Source organism: Sorghum bicolor, chromosome 2 (assembly GCF_000003195.3).
Source record: "Sorghum bicolor cultivar BTx623 chromosome 2, Sorghum_bicolor_NCBIv3, whole genome shotgun sequence".
Lineage (NCBI taxonomy): Eukaryota > Viridiplantae > Streptophyta > Magnoliopsida > Poales > Poaceae > Sorghum > Sorghum bicolor.
The window spans coordinates 48,865,996-48,888,770 of record NC_012871.2 but is presented as its reverse complement, the minus strand read 5'-3'; the positions used below and the strand labels follow the sequence as shown (position 1 = coordinate 48,888,770).

General features: G+C 42.3%; 1 protein-coding gene across 1 annotated transcript; it reads right to left on the bottom strand.

The window, feature by feature from the left end:
- On the bottom strand, nt 10,395-11,345 carry LOC110432703. Its single transcript, XM_021453489.1, has one exon. It carries the CDS (start codon nt 11,343-11,345, stop codon nt 10,395-10,397), a length of 951 nt encoding a protein of 316 aa, XP_021309164.1.

Below are 22,775 nucleotides of genomic sequence, written 5' to 3'. Positions count from 1 at the left end.
CTAAATCATCCAGCTCATCTTTCATCAGGGTAACATAGTCATCGGTATTCAACTGATCCTGAGAAAATACTCGCCTAGAACCAGTTTTAATTTCCCAAGGTAAGACTGAATCATGCCCATACACCAATTGATAAGGTGATACATTAGTTGCACCATGACATGCCATCCGATACGACCATAAAGCTTCATTTAACAGAGTAAGCCATCGCCTGGGATTTTCCTCAACCTTCCATTTAATGAGCTTCATAATTCCTTTATTAGAAGCTTCGGCCTGTCCATTAGCTTGAGCATAGTAAGCAGACGAATTCAACACTTTAATCCCCATACCGATTGCAAATTCATCAAACTCCCCTGACGTAAACATAGTGCCTTGATCGGTAGTGATTGTTTGGGGAATACCAAATCGGTAAACAATATGCTCCTTTACAAAATCAATCATATTGGCTGATGTTACATTCTTCAAAGTAATAGCCTCAACCCATTTGGTGAAATAATCAGTGGCAACCAGGATAAACTTATGCCCTTTACTCGAGGGCAGATAAATTTGACCGATGAGATCAATAGCCCAACCCTAGAACGGCCAAGGTTTAATAATAGGATTCATAGCCGATGCGGGCGCCCTTTGAATATTGCCAAACTTCTGACATCCTTGACACCCTTTGAAATACTTGAAACAATCCTCAAGTATAGTCGGCCAATAATATCCATTCCGCCTAATCATCCATTTCATTTTAAAAGCTGACTGATGTGCTCCACATACTCCCTCATGAATTTCACCCATCAAGCTTTTGGATTCATCATCACCTAAACATTTGAGCAAAACTCCATCTATTGTATGATAATATAATTCTTCATCAAGAAGTACATACTTGGTAGCTTGAAACTTAACACGTCTCTCAACTTTTCTAAATGGATCCTTTAAATAATCAATGATTTCTTTTCTCCACGGCACTAACTGCCGATAATACCTCCAAGATGGGTTGATACCTCGAAGCATGTTGAGCCAATAGGTTAGCTTCTTCATTATGCAGCCGAGGAATATGCTTTAATCGGAAATCCCTGAATTCCTTCAATAATTGCATACATTTTTCATAATGCATCATCAAGACTTCACTTCGGCATTCATAAATCCCAGCCAACTAATTTATAACAAGCATAGAATCACCGAAAATTTTGACAGCATCAGCATGAACTTCCTTTAATAATTCTAATCCTTTGATCAAAGCTTGATATTCAGCCTGATTGTTTGCCGATGTAGCAACAATCGGTAAAGAGAACCCATATTTCTTTTCTCAAGGAGAAATCAATACTATACCGATACCTGCCCCCCGATCACAGGTAGATTCATCAAAGAAGAGTGTCCAAGGAACAATTTCCAGAGCATCCATTATACTGCAATGCTGAGTAACAAAATCGGCCATAACCTGTCCCTTGACCGCTTTAGCCGATTCATAACGTAAGTTAAATTTTGACAACGCCAATATCCATTTGCTGATTCTACTGCTCATAATCGGCATTGACAACATGTATCTGACTACGTCATCTTTGCATATGACGTTGCATTCGGCTGATAGTAAGTAATGTCTTAACTTGACACACGAAAAGTACAAACATAAGCACAACTTTTCAATCGCCGAATACCTTGTCTCAGCATCCATCAATCTTCTACTCAGATAATAAATTACACGTTCTTTCTCTTCAAATTCTTGAATGAGAGCTGAACCGATGACCGCATCATCGGTAGATAAATACAATCTGAAGGGCTTTCCGTGCTAAGGTGGAACCAAGACTGGAGGGTTCGTCAAATAATTCTTGATTTCATCCAAGGCTAATTGTTGCTCTTTTCCCCACACAAACTTCTGATTAGCTTTTAATTTAAGCAAAGGGCTGAAAGCACAAATCATACCCGACAAATTAGATATACATCGTCTAATAAAATTAATCTTGCCGATCAATGATTGAAGTTCGGTTTTATTGGTGGGAGCAACTACTTTGCCGATCGCATCAATGGATCTCCTGCAAATTTCAATCCCTCTTTGGTGCACCATGAAACCTAGAAATTGACCTGCCGATACACCAAACACACATTTATTAGGGTTCATTTTCAAACCATGTTTCCTCATGCATTCCAATACTTTTCGCAAATCGGCTAGATGTTTTGTGAAATCTCCAGACTTAACCACCACATCATCAATGTAGATCTCCACCAACTTGCCGATGAACTCATGGAAAATAAAATTCATGGCCCTCTGATAGGTAGCACCAGCATTTTTCAAGCCAAAAGTCATGACTATCCACTCAAACAACCCAACATGACCAGGACATCTAAATGCAGTCTTGGGAATATCCTCCTCGGCCATGAATATTTGATTATATCCTGCATTGCTATCCATAAAACTAATAATCTGATGTCTAGCCATAGCATCAACCAAGAAATCGGCAACTAGCATTGGATAATCATCCATCGGCGTGGCTTTATTGAGATTCCTAAAATCAATGCAAACATGAAGTTTTCCATTCTTTTTGTAGACAGGAACAACATTGGAAATCCATTCAGCATACCGACATTGCCGAATAAACTTAGCTTCAATGAGTTTGGTTATTTCGGTCTTAATATCGGGAAGAATATTAGGGTTACATCGGTGTGCTAGCTACTGATGTGGCCGAAATCCAGATTTAATAGGCAACCGATGTTCAACAATTGATCGGTCTAAACCAAGCATCTCGGTATAATCCCAAGCAAAGCAATCTTTATATTCCTTTAACAAATCGCTTAATTGTTGCTTACATTCAGAATCTAACTTAGCACTAATAAAGGTAGGCCTTGACTTATCGCCATTACCTCTATCTACTTCTATTAAATCATCAGCTGATGTAAACCCCTATCCTAGCTTTCCCTGGTCAGCAAACCTATCCATTAAAATTCTTCATCAGAACCGACTGCTTGGATCGGTGGAATTTCATAATCAGCAACCTTGAGGAAATCTTTCTCCCAAACTTCTCCTGATATGCATCTAGTCCGTTCATAGGTATCTGCTTCTGCCGATGCAATGACATATGAAGAATCTCCCGGGACAATCTCAATTTTGTCACCTACCCACTGAACAAGGCACTGGTGCATTGTAGAAGGAATATAACAATTGGCATGAATCCAATCTCTCCCCAGCAGTAAATTTTATACACCTTTTCCATTGATGACAAAGAAAGTTGTCAGCAAGGTCTTGCTGCCGATGGTTAATTCAACACATAAAGCTCCCTTAACTGGAGACACATTCCCTTCAAAATCTTTCAACATCATATCGGTCTTGGTTAAATCCTGATCTCCTTTGCCAAGTTTCCGATATACTGCATATGACATAATGTTGATCACAGCCCCCCATCAATGAGTATTTTGGAAATTGGCTGTCCATCAACCCTGCCTTTGACAAACAGATCTTTAAGATGCTGTCTTTCATCATCGGAAGGCTTCTCAAACATAGCTGTCATTGGATCAAGTGCCAACTGAGCTATCTGGTTAGGGAGATTTATTTCCTCATCATCGCTAAAGGGTGCAAGAAACTCCATCGGCAATATAAATACCATGTTAACATTTGCCGATGGTCCTTTCCCCTTGCGGTTCGATTACTGCCGATTCTCTGACTTAGAAGAATTTCCTTCCCTATTCAAGTCTTCCTGATGTTCTCGCTGCATCATTCTCTTCTGGGTCCTTGTTAACCCTTCTGGGCACCATTGGGGAAGCTTTGTCTTCTACACTAGCTGATAGCGAACCTCCCTTGACTCCATCCGATGAGTATTAGCATCTCTACAAAATATAAATTTATCGGGAACCGTGCATTTGCCATTTCTTCAAGTTCTTCTTGGTTCCTTGGGAAATGACCAACATGTTCACCAAGCCTATCATGCACACTAAGCCTGACCCCTAGCCGATCATGAACTGACATCCTTCCTCTGATCGTCTTGTTAAAACATCGATCGTTGTTCTGAAATCGCCGATCTGGCCGATCATACTGATTATAACCATTGCATTCAGGACAATCTCTAACAGTTGACAATTTAATATTTTGTTCCCAGCAATGAAAAAAGAACGGGCAATTCCAGTGATCTTTATGCCGATTCCACTCTTGTCTACGCCTTTCTTCTTCTCGGCGTCGATCCTCTTGCTGACGGCGATACCAATCTTCATGTTGCTGCCATGTTTCCCGATGCTGCCTATGGGTAATCACAACACCGGATCGAGGAGGTCACCCAGAACTACTACCTTCCTTTATCAAGCCTTTGCCTTTAGCGTCATCGGTGGTTATCTAATGTTGGGGATTTACCGATGTGCTCTTTTCAGCTGCTTCCGATGTTAACACATTGGTTTTTCCTTTGGCATCTAACATATTTGTAGGGAAAGGATCTTGGTCAATTTTCATTGGCTTTTGAGCTTTGGAGTTATCAAACTTAGCCGATTGCAATTGCTGCCTAAACACCTTGCACTCATTCGTGCTGTACGACGTTACATTATGCCATTTGCAATACTTGATCTTTTTTAACTCCTCTACCGATGGGATCACATGATTAGGTGATAATTTAATTTGTCCATCTTGAAGCAAGAAATCAAATATCCTATCGGCCTCAGTGATATCAAAAGCAAACTTTTCTGGTTCTTTTTGACCAAAAGGACAAGACATCGGCTTCTTGTTTTTCACCCACTCTGCCAAGCCGATGATCGGTTCTTGTTGGCACTTCTTAACGCAACCACCGGATATCGGTGATGGCGCCAGAAATGCCTGGTGTGGTAACTCTATTAACTATTGGATAATTCCGCAAGCGCACAGAAGGTACCGCTGTAGCACTTCACCCGGGAGTATTCCAAGGTATCGTAATTTATATTTTCCCAAGGGAAAGCAATAGCTAGAAATGCTTGTAAGAAAAGAGATCCTATCTCAACTTAGTTACAACTAGTGCAGAGAGGTGGTAACGAAAGGTGAAGGAAGGGATGATGATGGTCCAGAGATAATCAAAAAGGATAACTACAAGATAACTAGAGTAGAGTAGCTAGGTGGGAGGACAACGAGTGAGTACAGGTTCCTAGGATATCTAATTCTACTCTCGTGAACTAATCTTAATCAAATAGCAGAGACACACTAGATTGATACCTTACTAATGGCTGCCAGGGATAGCCGAGCTGGTAAGACGCTTAAAAGGTTTTTCACCTAACCCCTTACCGAAAGCGACTATTGGGCTTATGGACGCCTTATCTTTTAAGAACTAGCTCGTACGTGAGGAGAACCTAATGCCGCCCACGATCTGTCACCTCCTAGGGAGTGCGCCCCTACTTTCCGTCCGAGCCAGCGACACCCAAAGGCAAGACCTAGCCTAAGCACCGCGCTTACGCTAACTCTCACTACTCTAGCTGCGATCAAACAACTATAGCACCTTGCTAAAGGCGATGGGAAACAGCCACGAGCTTGTTACAGGATCACAATCTAATATGTAACTACTAAAGGACAAGATAGAACACTACAATACTATTGCAAGAATAATATTGCACAAAGTAATACTTAGAAAAGTAGAAAGAGAATATATTAAGAAAACAAGTCTTACAGGAGAAAAGATACAAGAGCTATACCAGACTCTCCAGAAGACGACTCCGGAGACCCCGAGCTTCGCTCGACTCAACTCTAACTCCCACACTAGACTACTACTACTACTACTCACTTGTATCTAGCTTGGATACTTGAACCTTGAATTCATCATGCCTTGGAAGGGTGAAATCAGCCTCTATTTATAGGGAGAGGTGGAGTAGGGGCTACTCCACCGCCACGTCATCGATCCGTGTGATCATGCCTCTCCACCCTTGGATCAAACCGACTTCACAACCGCCATTTGATCAACGGCAGGGGCAAACCAACACGTGAGACATGTGGGGAAGGTCGGTGGGAGGCCACCGACCCTGAAACCGCCTTACATGTGGGGTCGGGCGACCCCACTCCTGACCACCTGGGCCCACCAGCAGTGTCCACAATGGTCCCTTATGTCGGTGGAGTAGGTGGCACACCTAGGTCCCACCAAAGAGGGGTCGGGCGACCCCCTCCCTGTGGGCCCAGGGTGTCACCTGTTGTCCCCTCGATCTCCTCTTGATGATTCTGATGTTGGCTTTGTCAAATAATGTCTTGAATTTGTTGTTCCTGCATAAACAAGCTAAGAGTACAAGTGGAACTAGTTATGGATAAAATATGTTCATGTCATGTCATTTCCCCTTGCAACCGAGGCAACCGAGGCAAACAATCAAACTTAGCCTCGGTGGATCAGGTATTGTTACTATGTTCACATTTCAAGAGTACCATGTGTACAACAAAGTTCTTCTCTTTGCATGAAAAATTTAGCTATGTAAACTTACCCATATTACCTTAGTCCCTTATGTGGCTTATGGCTTTTCCTTTGTCTTAGGTGGTTGAAAGACAGAACAGTTTGACTTGAGCACTAACTTTCTCATTCTTAGCAAGTTTCATATCAGAGGTTTTGTGATATTTTCAAAAGAAAACTTAAATGTTCCTCATATGGTTCTCTCATGTCACTCAAATGGTGTATAATTCCTCACCAAGGCATATGATAGAGTTGCCTTCTCTATTTCATCCTATTTCTAAAAGGCTTATGTGGAGCTTAAGGTAGGGATGAAAGGAGATAGCATACTTACTTTGCATGTGTTGCGAAGTCAAAGCTCGGATCCTTGAAGAGAAGTGTCATACTCCCAGATCAAGATGTGCAAGTGTGATATATGGTGGACTAGGTTGCTCCTTTATTTGCTACACTCTCTCTACTTGTATATTGAGACATGGCTAGCATTTTCTTTTTCTTCGAGCTTTATGTGCTCAATTTTTTTTTTGTGGACTTGCACATGTCCATCTTTTTATTTCATTTTGCCTAGGCTTTTGATGTCTCATTTACCAAATAATGCTTAGAGAGAGATATTCTAACATTTAGAGTATGGAGCAACCTATTTAGTGGATGCGAAATACATGTGGTTGCGTACTTCCAGTGTAGAAGCAGCATATATATATGTGGTGTGTACGTGATCTTGATCTTAGGAGCATGAAAAGTCTCTTAACAGGGGTCAACAAGACTTGACGACACTCAACACAAAGCAAATAGCTTATGTGGAAAGGTTGCAATCATGTAAAGTAGATATAGCTGTGGTAGGAATTCATCACCATTGAGGAACAATTAAGGGTTTGATCATTTTAAGAATAAATCTCTGATAATCATGCATGCTTAGAATAATATTATAGCAGCTCTTGTCTCACTATCTCATGTCCCACAACAACTTAGACTTAGTTCTAGCACTTGCAACCCACAAAGTTTTCAGGTTCATGGCAGTTTAAGTGAGCTAAGTGATCCATACTTGGAGAAATACTAAGTTGTATACTAGGTACTAGAGAAACATTAACAAGCAACTAGTCATCATTTCCATGAGGGATATAGACATACATGAAGCATATATGCTAAAGGGAAATGCTAATTTTTTTTTTTAGAGCAAGAATGATAAAATGCATGGAAATAAATAGGATAGAATACTTACCTTGGTGGGGGAGAGGATCTCCCCCAAGCTTGTCCTTCCTCACTGGGGTGGATACGATGGATATGGTGGATATGGTGGAGGATATTGCTGTGGAGGATATTGTGCAGGAGGAGGTGGATATGCATGTGGTGGTTGAGGAATGTATGGTGGTACGGGCAGGTGATATGATGTGTAGGCTTGGCACCAGTTTCTATTGCTGCTCTCCTCAAAATTTTGGATTTGCTGTTGGGTTTCCACAGTGGCAGTGTGAATGGCTTCATGGTTAGTACGCAATGTAGCCATACCTGATCTGAGTAGCTCCATGTCTTGACGGTGATTGCGGTTTCCAATCTCCTGCGAAGAAGAAAGAGACAACCGGGCACTACGTCTCCTCCCCGTCCCGGAGGTGTGCATGGCATTGGAAGTGCCCTCATTATCTGAATCATCTTGCTGTTCAGCTCGTGACTGTCCACGTGTGAATGGCCCTGCAAAACTTCTACGTCCTCCAACTCCAGGAACATTAGGCATTAACGGGTGGCCCCCGTATAATTTTAACTCTGGTTGTGGCAAAATGAGTCTTGCATTTGATTTACGCAATATAAATTCAATTGTGTCATTGGGGCCACGCGTAATTACTTTTGCTTGAATGAAATGATATTTTCCTAACACAGTTCTAGGAGTGGGTATGTACTGGATGGTGTCATCAAGGATCAAAATGTAATCACACAATTTTGTAATTATAGAGGTGAACTCAATTGGGTCATTCTTCCGTGCTATAGTGATCCAATGATGTACCATGGCTTTTACCGGTGCAATACGAATTCTATTCACCATGGCATATAGAATTCTATTATCAATTTCCCGCACAATCCGAATGTCATCTCTAGGGAATAGAGTGATGCCTATCCATTTGTGCATGAACCGTAGCGTGGGATGGCAAATATGGCTAGTACGTGGGTAAGTCTTTCCAATTAGATTCTCCCCAGTTATTTCATGCCAAAATTCTTGTCTATTAAAACCCCTTGTGGCAACTTCTACGTTGGTTTTAAAATTCATAAAGCCTAAACATGCAGCTAGATGGTCCCATGTGAAATCATAATCTTGGTTTCTTAGGCGAAAGTAAATGGTTGTTTCGGTTACCCTTACGGTGCTCAAAAATTCTAGAGTGAGAATCTTGCTACCTAGGTGTTCCGAAAAGTCCCAAAATTCACCCCATCCTATTGCAGCAAAGACATCAAAGAATTCCTCATACATACCTGTGTCTTTGAGGAATTTACGGTCAATTACCTTGGTATGCTTGAATTCACGGTGGCGTAGATGGTTAAGCTTCTCCATTTCTTCTACGGTGAGCAAAAGTCCGGTCTCTATATCTTGCATCCGTAGAGGTGCTGCTTCTTCATTAAGTGGTGTTTGCTGTGGCATGGCCTCATGCTCTTGCTCCTCATGAGTCTCAGAGGGAAGTCCCTGATGAGAGGAGTACTCTTCTACCGAACTCATGGTGCCATGGGAGTGCCTTGATGAGCTTCCGCTAAACGCTCCACGCACTTTCTTCCCTATGTTCTTGAGTGGATTCTTCATGCTAGATCAAGAAAATAACGAACACCACTTCCACCAGAGAGGTTAGTTTAGATTTTAACTCTTCTTACCGGCTGATTACCTCTCTTGATTTCTCGACGGGTGAACACTTGAGCAATAGGGAAAGTGAAAGGAAGAGTGTTGATGATTTTCTTGAGTTGCTAGTAGAGGAAAATGGTTGTGAGTGAATGAGTGAGTGGATGGAAGAGAGGACAAGTGCAGAGGGCACTTTGTCAGGGTCGGCCGACCCCTCTTTTTCCACGAAACCACAAATGGCCAACACCTTGTGTCAAGGAAAGATGGATGGGAAGAAAGAAATAAGGAATGCTGCAGGGAGGGGGTCGGGCGACCCCATCACCACCTGCTCTTTGCGCTAGCTGTTCACCAGATTGATGATGAATGTGTGCCATGGCTGGTTCCCCATCTCCACTCACTCTCTCCTTTCTTTTGGATGTTTTCTCAAAGAATCTCTTCTTGGAATGTGGTGAAAGAGAAAGGAGGGAACAAGACAAGACTAGATGGGTGGATGTTTGCTCATGAGATGCTTCACGGGATGAGCTTCTCAAAATGTTGATTTACTTAAGGCTTTAAGCAAGTATCTTTCCCATACTTAGCAAGAGTGATTTGTCTAGGGGTTGCTTAAGTGACTTTAGAAAGAAGAAGATGGTTTTTGTTAAGTTAGCAGTGTCTCCTAATTTCACTTACGTTTTAGTGGAAGCAGGGGATGAGAACTAGAAACTCTAGCTCCTAGGGTGAGTGTCGATGTTTATGAGTCTTTATTTCTATACTCACTCTCCCTACATTACTTGTGCTGCCATACACCAGAGGAGGGGAGGAAGTGGGGCCAACCATGGGGTCGGCCGACCCCTCCTCTCACTCTTGAGTAATGCTGGGCACACTACACGAGTAACAGAACAAGCACATGCAAGAAAAATAGATGAAAGAGTTAGAGAATTCTCATGCACGGTTCAATTTGTTGATCAAGTGGGATTACATGAGTTGACATGGTATTGTTTTGGTGTTTTCTTGAATGGAGCATAGCATGTCATGACAGGAAGTGGCAAAGGACACGAGATGATAGGTGGGGGCCACCAAAGTGGGGTCGGGCGATCCCACTTTGGGCCCCACCTGGTGTCCACCTTGCTCAGTGAGTTTTTATTTTTACTTTACTTGTCTTAACTCAAGTTGATAGAAGGGTTGGAAAAGATGAAGGAAGTTTAATAAGTAACTTAAAGTTAAAGGTCAGTGGGCTTACCTTGATGGAAGAGCTGTTACCTCAGGTCCTTAGAACAGGACCTCCTCCTTGAGTTGATACAGAAATTTTCTTCGGAGGTGTCATCGGTTGTATTACCTTCTTCTTCCATATTTTCTTGCTCTTTGCTCTTGGCGTTGGATTGGTCTTTTTCTTTGGCCTAGTTATGAATGTGACGGTTGCCACATCCACTGCCAAGATTAGTGAGCATTGCACTACCTTTGGTTTGAAGTTGAACTTCTCCTGGGCCCCATTGATTGTAAATTGAATTTCTCCGGCTCCAACGTCAATATGTGCATTAGCAGTGCTGAGAAATGGTCTTCCCAGGATAAGTGGAGTCTTTTCATCCACCTCCATGTCGAGTACCACAAAATCCACAGGGACCAGGAACTCGCGTATCTTTACGGGGATATTCTCAGCTACCCCCGCAGGATGGCGAATTGACTGATCCGCTAACTGCAAATGTATTGATGTAGGGGACAAAACAGCATGGGTTAGTTTATCAAATATTACCTTTGGCATGACACTGACACTTGCTCCCAAGTCGCACAGTGCATGCACGAAGTGATGTGTCCCAATGGAGCAGTCGATGGTAGGACATCCAGGGTCCTTCTTCTTTTCTGGTAGTTGGTTTAGTTTCGCCGCGCTGCATTCTTCTGTTAGCTTAATCACCTCAGTTGTAGGCAGCGGGCGTTTGTTGTTGAGGATGTCTCTCAAATACTTGGCATAGGTTGGAACCTGCATTGCATCAAGTAGTGGAATATTGACATATAATTGCCGAATTACCTCAACAAACTTCCCGAATTGTTCATCGGTGGTTGGCTTCCTTGTTCTTGGAAATGGCAGCAGAATGTTGGTGTCGTAGAACTCGTGCGGAGCTGTCTTTCCATAGAACTTGGTGTTTTCCTGCTTAGATGGTGCTTCTTTCTTGTCTTCCTCAACTTCCTTATCTTTTCTTGCAGTCTTTTTTTTCATGTCAGGATATGGTGGATCACGAGTGGTCTTACCCCCTCTCGTGGTCACATTAAAGATATTGCAAGAATTTACAGAAGAAGGAACAGTAGCAGCAATTTGTGCTATTTGAGACTCTAAAATTTTATTAAAGTTTAATTGGTCCTTAACAGAAGAAACAAGGGAATCCATTTTAGCAGTTAATGATTCAAGAGTCTTGTCATTAGCTAACAATCTTTTGTTCATGCTTTCATTGATTTTAGCTTGATTAATGACAAGTTCTTTAAGTGAAAGCCAGTTAGAGTTACTAGAGTTACCTTGGCCCTGGAAGCGCGAAGTTGGTCGTCCATTGTTGAAGGATTGCACAGCTTCATGGCTTGCATTTTGCACCCTGCTCCGTTAGTTCGCACGTGCAGTGGCGTATTGTTGGATGGCCTCTCGATCTTTCTTTACCTTGGCTCGTTCATCCAACTTCTTCAACAAGAACTCCATCTTGTGAGATATTTCATTTACCTCTTCAATGGTTTTCGTGCTTCTCTTCTTGAGTTGAGGGCGTTCTTCTCTCCATGTTTGATTTGTCACTATGTTCTCAATGAGAGTTTTAGCTTGAGTGACATTGAGGGAGGTAAACGCTCCTCTTGCGGCGGCATCAAGGTGGCTACGAGCTACTGGAGTCAGCCCATGGTAGAAACCTTGAATCAGGAGCCACTCTTTAATTCCATGATGTGGACACTCTTGAATGAACTCCTGCAGACGTTCCCATGCTTCGGGAATAGTCTCGTCTGCCTTCTGTTGGAAGCTTGAAATCTTTGCCCTCAGAGCAGATGTCTTGCCCATTGGGAAGAATTTCTTGAGAAATGCATTGGCACATCTTCTCCAGGTGTTGACATCATCGGGTTGAGCGTAAAACCATTGCTTTGCCTTCCCAAGCAATGAGAATGGGAATAGGCGAAGGCGGATGGCGTCGGCCGTTACCCCTCTGATGGCAATAGTGCTACACACTTCCAAAAAGTGTTGGAGATGTGCATTTGCATCTTCATGTGGCTTCCCACTAAATGTACTTGCTTGCACCATAGTGATAAGTGATGGCTTAATCTCAAAGTCGACATCTTCGACCTCCACCCTCGATCCAATGGTAACATGGGCAACTGATGGAGATGAGAAGTCGGAGATTGATGAGGAAGCCATTGACTGGTAGAGTGTCGGTGCTAAGCCTCCTTCCTTGAGTGAATTCAAGTATGAGCTGGATCTCCGATAAGTTACTAGACGGTGTCTAGGACTCTGTCGGGATGTCTCAGGATTTTCTAATGTGGCCTTGAATTGGAACTCACTCATACAATGCCCTGCTTCACAATATAGAGAAACAAAGGCAAGGGGTAAACCCCCCCTACAACTAATTGATACTAAGTTGATGATATTTTTTTTCGGATTCGTTCTTACTAAGATTTCTAGGCTATGCTTTCCCCGGCAACGGCGCCAGAAATGCTTGTTGGCACTTCTTAACGCAACCACCGGATATCGGTGATGGCGCCAGAAATGCCTGGTGTGGTAACTCTATTAACTATTGGATAATTCCGCAAGCGCACAGAAGGTACCGTTGTAGCACTTCACCCGAGAGTATTCCAAGGTATCGTAATTTATATTTTCCCAAGGGAAAGCAATAGCTAGAAATGCTTGTAAGAAAAGAGATCCTATCTCAACTTAGTTACAACTAGTGCAGAGAGGTGGTAACGAAAGGTGAAGGAAGGGATGATGATGCTCCAGAGATAATCAAAAAGGATAACTACAAGATAACTAGAGTAGAGTAGCTAGGTGGGAGGACAACGAGTGAGTACAGGTTCCTAGGATATCTAATTCTACTCTCGTGAACTAATCTTAATCAAATAGCAAAGACACACTAGATTGATACCTTACTAATGGCTGCCAGGGATAGCCGAGCTGGTAAGACGCTTAAAAGGTTTTTCACCTAACCCCTTACCGAAAGCGACTATTGGGCTTATGGACGCCTTATCTTTTAAGAATTAGCTCGTACGTGAGGAGAACCTAATGCCGCCCACGATCTGTCACCTCCTAGGGAGTGCGCCCCTACTTTCCGTCCGAGCCAGCGACACCCAAAGGCAAGACCTAGCCTAAGCACCGCGCTTACGCTAACTCTCACTACTCTAGCTGCGATCAAACAACTATAGCACCTTGCTAAAGGCGATGGGAAACAGCCACGAGCTTGTTACAGGATCACAATCTAATATGTAACTACTAAAGGACAAGATAGAACACTACAATACTATTGCAAGAATAATATTGCACAAAGTAATACTTAGAAAAGTAGAAAGAGAATATATTAAGAAAACAAGTCTTACAGGAGAAAAGATACAAGAGCTATACCAGACTCTCCAGAAGACGACTCCGGAGACCCCGAGCTTCGCTCGACTCAACTCTAACTCCCACACTAGACTACTACTACTACTACTCACTTGTATCTAGCTTGGATACTTGAACCTTGAATTCATCATGCCTTGGAAGGGTGAAATCAGCCTCTATTTATAGGGAGAGGTGGAGTAGGGGCTACTCCACCGCCACGTCATCGATCCGTGTGATCATGCCTCTCCACCCTTGGATCAAACCGACTTCACAACCGCCATTTGATCAACGGCAGGGGCAAACCAACACGTGAGACATGTGGGGAAGGTCGGTGGGAGGCCACCGACCCTGAAACCGCCTTACATGTGGGGTCGGGCGACCCCACTCCTGACCACCTGGGCCCACCAGCAGTGTCCACAATGGTCCCTTATGTCGATGGAGTAGGTGGCACACCTGGGTCCCACCAAAGAGGGGTCGGGCGACCCCCTCCCTGTGGGCCCAGGGTGTCACCTGTTGTCCCCTCGATCTCCTCTTGATGATTCTGATGTTGGCTTTGTCAAATAATGTCTTGAATTTGTTGTTCCTGCATAAACAAGCTAAGAGTACAAGTGGAACTAGTTATGGATAAAATATGTTCATGTCATGTCATTTCCCCTTGCAACCGAGGCATGTTGACGGTGTTTTGTATGTGGATTTCTCTGGTATATCCACCGTCAACAGTTCTTCATGAGAATCAGAACTCATTGCCTCGTCAACAAACAATACCTTCTTATTCTAGGCTTTCCTAGGTTCAAAAGTCTTGACATCCTGGTCAGAAATCCTCTGCCCCAAATGACTCAAACTCTCAAACTCTTGAGAAGCATATTTATCTTTGATGTGTGGCAACAACCCTTGGAAAGCCAAATCGGCTAACTGTCGATCATCTAGAACTAGACTGTAGCATTTCTTCTTCACATCTCTCAGCCTCTACACAAAACTCTCCACCGATTCATCATTACGTTGTCTTTGTCTAACTAAATCGGTAATCTTTTTCTCATGAACCCCAGAAAAGAAATACTTGTGAAACTGCTTCTCTAGATCGGCCCACGTGATGACTGAGTTTGGAGGTAGTGAAATAAACTAAGTAAATGCCGATCCTAACAAAGATGATGAAAACAAACAAACTCTTAACTCATCTCTGTTGGCAGCTTCTCCACACTAGATGATGAACCAATTAACATGTTCCATAGTTGACGTGTCATCTTGTCCAGAGAATTTAGTCAAATCTGGTACCTAGCTTGTACCAATTTGGAAGTGGAATCAAATCATATGCAAGGGATACGGTGTCCGATAAGAATAAGTGTTGACCTTAGGTTTTATCCCAAACTGATCTCTCATAACTTTTGCTATCTTATCGGCCGAATAGGCATCGGCATCCTGCCGATGTGCGGGATGATGTTCTGGCACCTACTGATAAGGTTCCACATGTCTTTGTTGTACACGGTCTCCAAGAAACATAACATTGGCCATGGCTTGCTAGCTACCAATCTGTTGAGCAAGATTCATCGGCTGATCGGCTGGTCCTTGATTCTAAAAACCGACCTGCATCTGTCCTTGTTGGAATCCCACAGCTTGATGATTCTGTTGTGTCGCATGTGGAAAGACAAACTGTCCTGTCCATCCATTGTTAGCATTCATTGGCGCAGGTCCTGCCGATGGTTGGTAATTAGCTGACATTGCTGGGTTGACATACCTCTGTTGAGTCATAAACCTCTGTTGAGTCGGCAATGGATCTGCCGATGAGTGTGCAACTGGAATGTCGGCATCGGAAAATACCCTATAATAGGCCTTGCAGTAGTAGTTGTTGAATACTGAGGATTTTGAGTCATCGGCAAAACCGGCGGTGCCGATGTCATAGGACCCTTCCCTGCTAAGTCAGTTACCTGAGATGTTCTAGAATTATTTGCAAAAAATTCTAGAGGCATACCATATCCCCGCCAATTAGGAGGAACTTGATAATTCTGAAACACAGATCATAACATTGGTGATGCCGATAGATCTGTGCTAAGCTGGACCCGTCCCCCTGATGTCATTGGATTAGATCCCATCGGTGTAGACTGGACATTAGCCAACCCCAATGTAGTTGGAGGAGACGTAACTTCCGTACCCGCAACGGCCGGATGGGTCGATGGAGCTGTAACCGATGACAACCCAGGCTGGTGATAGGCCGGGCCGGCATATAATGGTGGTGTTTGTCCTTCCTTAAAAGTTCTAGCCACAGCATTGTAAACAGTATTGGACAGCACACTAGATTGATTGATCAAAGCACAATTAATAACATTGTCAACGATGTCTTACAATTTACCAGGATTGGCGTCGAAAGTAACCTGCCGAGGCATCGACAGCTCTTGCTTCTGGATTACTTCTCCGCTCCTGTTGACATTGAAAGATTTCGAGCATAGCCGCTTGTATTCTTCCATAGCCTTCTCCATAGCCAGCCTCTGCTCATCCCTGAGATCAGCTTCTGTCATAGCAATGACATTGTCTGCATCGAGCTCAGTAGTAGCCATGTTGATCTTGTTGATAGATTTGTCCCACTGGGCGTGCCAAAAGATGTGTTGATGCAAAAAATAGATCTGAAAACACAAAGGGCTAATATCCGATTCAATGTTTAGGCGTGTCAACCAATTTGACCTATCAATCGACAAAGGTGATAGCTTGAACACTTTGGTCCCGACAACAGCGATGCGCCTGGATGTCACGGCCAATAGGTATTCACGCGGAACTCAAGAATTCGTCGAGTATGACTCGATGAATTCTTAAGAACTCGTAGAAGAAAGAAAAATATACGAGTTGACGAAGTCGTCAAAAAAAGTAGATGCAAAGTAGATGTAAAACTTGTGTATGATATTGATTGATTGTCTCTTACATTGCTATTGGGCCTATATTTATACTCTGCCCTAAAGAGTTACAACCGTATATGACTATGCTTTAATTCTAAACAAAACAAGACTCGTCCATAAAACAAACTCTAACAATTATGGAAAGTAACAACCTATCTATCCTGGGTGATCGGCATACCACCATTGTCTTCCCAGCGACCCCCACGTCTTCCTCCATCATCATCGGCATACTCTCTTTCATCGGCATCGGCAATCATCAACATCAACCATCGGCACCAATCAGCAACCATCGCCAGACTTGGCCATATCTTCCTCCTGTTGCCCTGTCCTCGGTATCATAGGCTATCGGTAATCTCCTTATCGGCCAGACACATCACCTTTCTGACTGCCGATTCAAACCTTAGTGATTACCCCAATTCTTGTCCAAAAATGGTGTGAACAGCTGTTTTTAGAAGGGCGGCAGTGCCGCACTTGATGGGCGGCAGTGCCGCCCCTGTACAGTCACAATGGCTAGTTGAAGTGGGATGAGTATATATACCCATCTCACAGCTCCTGGTCGTGCGGCTGATGCTCTAGACCTTCCCAACCGTTGCAAAGCCTCTCCCCGACTCTCTCTTTGTGAGTGTGAAGTGCTTAGTGCATGATTAAGAGTTGGGGTTGTGTGATTAAAAGCTTGAGAGTAGATTAGAGAAATCCTAACCTTGAGCACTTGCTGGGCTTCGTCAATCTTCGTTGTGCATTTGTTACTCTTGGAGGTGAAGCCTCATAGACGGCTTGGCATCGCCCAGCGAACTCCCGTGCTTGTGGTGAGCAGCAGGACAGTTTGTAAGTTCATCTTGCAGCTAGTGAAATCACCTCTCCTTCAAGAGGTAACGAACGAGGGAAGGGCAAGCCTTAGTGGAAAGCCGGTCCTTGTGTGGGCACCTCAACAATGTGGGCTTAGGCCAGCCTTAGTGGCGACGCCGAACCATGGGATAAATATTGTGTGCTGATTTACATTCTTGTATTGCTATTGTTGTTGAGGTGATTGTAGGGTTTGTGGCCGATCTACTTTGTGGTACTTGTTCTGCTGCATAAAACTATTATTCAGCGACTAACATACTTGCAGGAAGCTAGGAAATTTATCTGATCTAAATTTCCTTGGTTGAATTTTGAATTGTACTAAGTTTCTCCTACGTAGGCCGGCAGTGCTGCCCTCCAAGGCCGGCAGTGCCGCCCTCTAATCTGATAGATTTTTGAGTTGAAACTTTGTAGATTTGTCAGTGGATATCTCTAGTACATCTTCACCAAGTTTGGGCTCTATTGGACTCACAGTTGCAGGAAGGCAGTGTCGCCCTCAAAGGGAGGCAGTGCCGCCCTTAAAGGGAGGCAGTGTCGCCCTATGTTTTAGTTTCTGTTTGAGCGGAATTTTTGCAGGCCTATTCACCCCCCTCTAGGCCTCCTCGGCGACATCAAGATCCTTTCAATTGGTATCAGAGCAAGGCTCTCAATTTCGGGCTTAACTGCCTTGCGAGATGATGTCGACAAGTGAGGAGGTATATCTAGAACTTCTACTTTTTGACGGCTCAAATTATACATCTTGGTCTGCTTGTATGCTTGATATTTTTAGGGCCATGGATCCTCAAATAGAGCAGATTGTAGATGTGAGCATTTCACCTCCTAGTGATAATTTGGACTATCTATCTAGAGAGGAAGTGAAATGCTTACAATACAATGCTCAAGCTACTAATGTCTTATTTAGTGCTTTGAGTGAAGATATTCTTGATGCCGTCATATTTGGAGATGGTGAACCCCTTTATGATGCTCATATCATTTGGACCATGCTCAAAGAAAAATATGGCAACTCCAAATGTGATGTAAAGTTGCTCTCGTTGGAGGAACCACTTGAGGAGTATTCAACTTCACCGATAAATGGTGAGCCTCAAGTGATTCTCCCAAAAGGCCTAATAGATCATACCACATCCACTTCCTCACCAACACATGACATAATTGATGGTAATGAAATGGTTGGTGAGAACAATGCTTTTACATGTGGTACTTCTACTTCCTCTAGTTTTTGTGGGTCTAACATTTTGAAGGATGGAGAAGCTTGTGATCGGTGGAGGCCAAATGATGAATCCACCTCACCTAGAAGTTCAGCTCTCCATGTCACTTCTCCTATGTGTCTCATGGCAAAAGGTGAGAAGGTAAAATCAAAAACCAAATCTCCTTCACCTCCTAGTGACATCTCTAGTAGTGATCTTAGTGATAGCTCTAGTGATGATGAATCTAGTGATGAAGAGATTGATAACATAATTAAAAATTTGGATCCTAAGACCAAACTCCATCTCTAAACTAATGGAGGATTTAGAGAGCATACAAGCTGAACTAGCAACTAGAGATGATGATCTTATTGCACAAGAAAACATTTATATTGCTAGTAAGGAAGCTCTTGCATTAGAAAGAAATTATGTGGCCTCCTTGCACAAGGCTTTGGCTAAAGTGCAAGATGACCATGCTCTCACAAAGAACACAAATGCTGCACTCAACCAAAAGTACTGTGACTTAGATGAAAAGCACAAAAAGCTTGAGCTGCAATATAGTCTTCTTTGGGAGAGCACCTCAAATCCCTCTAAGGCAAAGGATACCTCTACTCCCTCCACTAGCCAAGGTTGTGGAAAATGCTTTAATCTTGATTTGAATATTTATGCCACTAACCTTGCTAACATGGGGGTCATGAGAAAGAAGATTGCTAGGCTCAAAGAAATCATAATAGCATGGTGCATGAATGACAAAACTCAAGATGCGGGAAAGAAAATTGTGAATGGCTTTGAATGTGTGCAGTTTGAGAGGAGGGAGAAGTTTGGTACAGTTCAGCCGGCACAGACCGCGACAGTGCCGCACCCCAAGGGCGGCAGTGCCGTGCCCGCAAAAATGGGAAGGCTACCAATCTGTCTCCTGATCAAACTAAGCTCATAATGAAAAAGTCTAGGCAGAACAGCAAAGCTCCCAAAGCCATCAAGGTGCAGCATGAACCAAAGAAGACTCTCATCACTTGCTTCAAGTGCAAGAAAGAGGGTCACCATGTGAAAGACTGCACCTTAAAGAAAGAAGAGAATAGCATGAGCAAGATCCAAGAGAAGAAGAAGAAGAAGGCTCATGTCATGTCCGCTAGTATGGAACATAATGTTTTTACGTGTTCCAACAAGGTTGATGACCAAGCCACACTTCTAAAGAATAAGACAAGAAGAAGCAAGAGGAAGTGTTATGAATGCAAAGAGAAGGGACATGAAATTGACTCATGTCCCAACAAGAAAAGTGAAGGTTTGTCACCATCAACAAATAGGCTCTTCAACAAGGTAGCAAGCAAAATGCAAGAAAAGAAGGCTAACAAAAACAAGAGCCGCCTATGCTACACTTGTAGAGGAAAGGGACACCTAAGCATAAATTGTCCCATGGGTAACACTCCTAAGCTCAACTCATCAATTGATTCTAATATGCTTATGAGACCTAAAAATGACACTTGTGCTAGAAAGGTGATTGGTTGACCAAGTGCTAGCACAAAGGCCATTTGGGTGCCTAAGTCTCTTGTGACTAACCATGATGGACCCAACATAGTTTGGGTACCAAATTGTGCATGATGAGTCTTGTAGGTACTTGAATGTGATATGGTGCTTTGGGGTGCTTGAGCTGGTTGATTGAAAATATTCACTCAAGCTATCAACCAATTCATATTGTATCTTCTTATATGGTTGACCCGAAGAAAAATTAATGGAATTATTTCAAACTTCATATTCACCTTGGTAACTAGTACCTAACCCTTACTAGCTAGCCATTTGACTTGTGTAGTCTCTAGAAGTTCACAAATATATGTGTTTGTTTGTGAATTACTAAGAATGGCTAGAGTATTTCAAGTTAAATGAATCATTTGCCATATGATACTTTTAATGGCTCTCTAGTAGAGCAAGATCTTATTCATGTTGTAGGTAATGAGGAAATCAATAAAATGGTCACTGGTGATATGAGACCAAAAGTGTCCAAGTTGCATAGATAAGGCTATCCTCAAGTTGCTGCTACACCAATTCTGCTGACACCTCTGATGTGGCAGTGCCGGCCCTTAGAGTGGCAATGCCCCCCCTATATAGATAGCAGTAGCTGATATCAGTCTAAGACATAGATGAAGCCTACAACATGATGATAAGCAAAGTGAAGATGAAGAGACCACCGCATCTAGTATATCTCAAGAAGGGTGATAACAACTATATCTCAAGTGCAATTTATTTTAAACTAAACTCCTTTGTGTCTTGTGTAGTCACTTAGGATAAATGAAGCACTTGGAGATATTCATTGTTGCTGGTTATGAATGAAAAGTATGATTGGAATTGAATAGATCATCCATACCAAGCAACTTAAATCAAGAAATTCAAGAAATCACAAGTAGAGGCACTTATTATTCACAATTCATGAACTCTCTACTTTATGGAATCTAGTCATATGCTAGATTGCCAAAATTCTCATTTTTATCCAATAGGCATCTACATGCTGAAATTATTGTAAGTATCTCTTGGCATATTTCAATTCGATTACACTATTGTTGCCATGACCTAGACATAGAGTGAAATACCAAGTTCTTAAATGAATAAAGTGTTATATGAGAAATTCAAATACTTAGAGCACTTATCATAAGGGAAATTACTCTATGGCTAGAGTTGTGAGACTAACCATTTCTCTAAGTGATTTATGCAGTCTCACTAAATGAAAATGTGTTTCTCAAATGGAGTGTGCTATTATATGAAGGTCATTATTCCAAAATCATGTGATGTATTCTCTCTCTAGCTAATTTGGAATTGATTCATCTATGATTAGCCACTCACCATAATATGGCTTAAATCTGCCCTTTGGACTTAATTGACCAACCATGCATAGTAACACCTTCATTCCACTTAAAGAGTGTGCATGAGGCATCAAGGGAGATTTAGTCTACATTATGAGGTTTCTCTATTTAGTGACCCACTTGCCATCCACATATAAAGGGTACTAAGTGAGAAACTTGTGCTTGTGTTTCTAATGCCTCTTGTGTTGAGCTTGCATAGGAAATCAATAAGAGGTTATGATTGGCTTAATTGAAGAATTCACAAGCTTTAAGGTTACTCTTCACCTAAAGTAAGATGTTGCTGCTAAAGGCCATATTGATCAAAAATCTGAATTTGAATGAAATCAAGTTTGAGGTTGAATTGGATGAGCTATATTAGAAGAATTCACAAGACGATAAGTATTGATAAGAGGGCTGAATGGAAATTGCATTTTGTCAATATTCATAACCAAATCCACCTCAAGATTGGACAAGAAGCAAAGAAGAATTGTGAAATATCAAATCTGTCTAGAAATTTGAAAATCTGAATTGGCTGCCTTCAAGCATGGATTTGGAAGTCCAAACAGTGATGAATTGACCTGAAACTTTTTGAGCATGACACACATATCTAATACTTGTTGCTGTACAGTTTGCAAGAAGATTGGTTAAGAAGAAAATTAGTTTTGAGTTGAATTCTGTCAGCTTCAGCATTGCAGATTCAGACCATAGCAGTTTTGGTAGAAAAATATTTTGACTGATCAAGTGGGTTCCAAATGAGCTGAAATTTATAAAGTAGTTAGAGGACTCATAGATGAAGACCTCTACCGAATTTCATGCATATTGGGCTAGTGTTTGAGAGATATGAATTTTTTCTTGAGGATGACAGAATCTGAAAACTAGCAGTTTGGAATTGGATTGCAGTGTAACAATAAGATTCAGTTAGCTCTCAAGTTGGTTATGAAAGATTTATTGAAAATAAGCAGCATTAGTTTCGATAAAGGAGTTTCATTGGAAGAAAAGAACTCATACAAGGATCCAAACAAGTTGCAATCAGATTACAAGCAGTAGCAAATAATTGCAATTTGTTGTTAGAAGAATTCAAATGCAGTCTTTCAGAAACAGCAGCTAAGATCAGTTGAAACTTGATGAAACTAGTTGGCTTCAGTGGTGTCAAGTAGCAAAAATAAGTTACAATCAGATGGTACTAGCTAAAATCAATTGGAAGCAACTGAAAACTAGCTGAAACTAATTGGATTACAGCAGCCTGAAGGAGTTTGAAACCAGTTGCAATGCAGTGTAAACTTCTCCCTTGACCTCATGGTATTGATATGCATGAGTGTACTCTATGTACTCTTTTATGCACATATTAAGGGGGATTTTAGA

Bases quoted from the DNA above. Each gene is read 5' to 3' on its own strand.
- LOC110432703 (XM_021453489.1), bottom strand. From the start codon at position 11,345: ATGAAAAAAAAGACTGCAAGAAAAGATAAGGAAGTTGAGGAAGACAAG.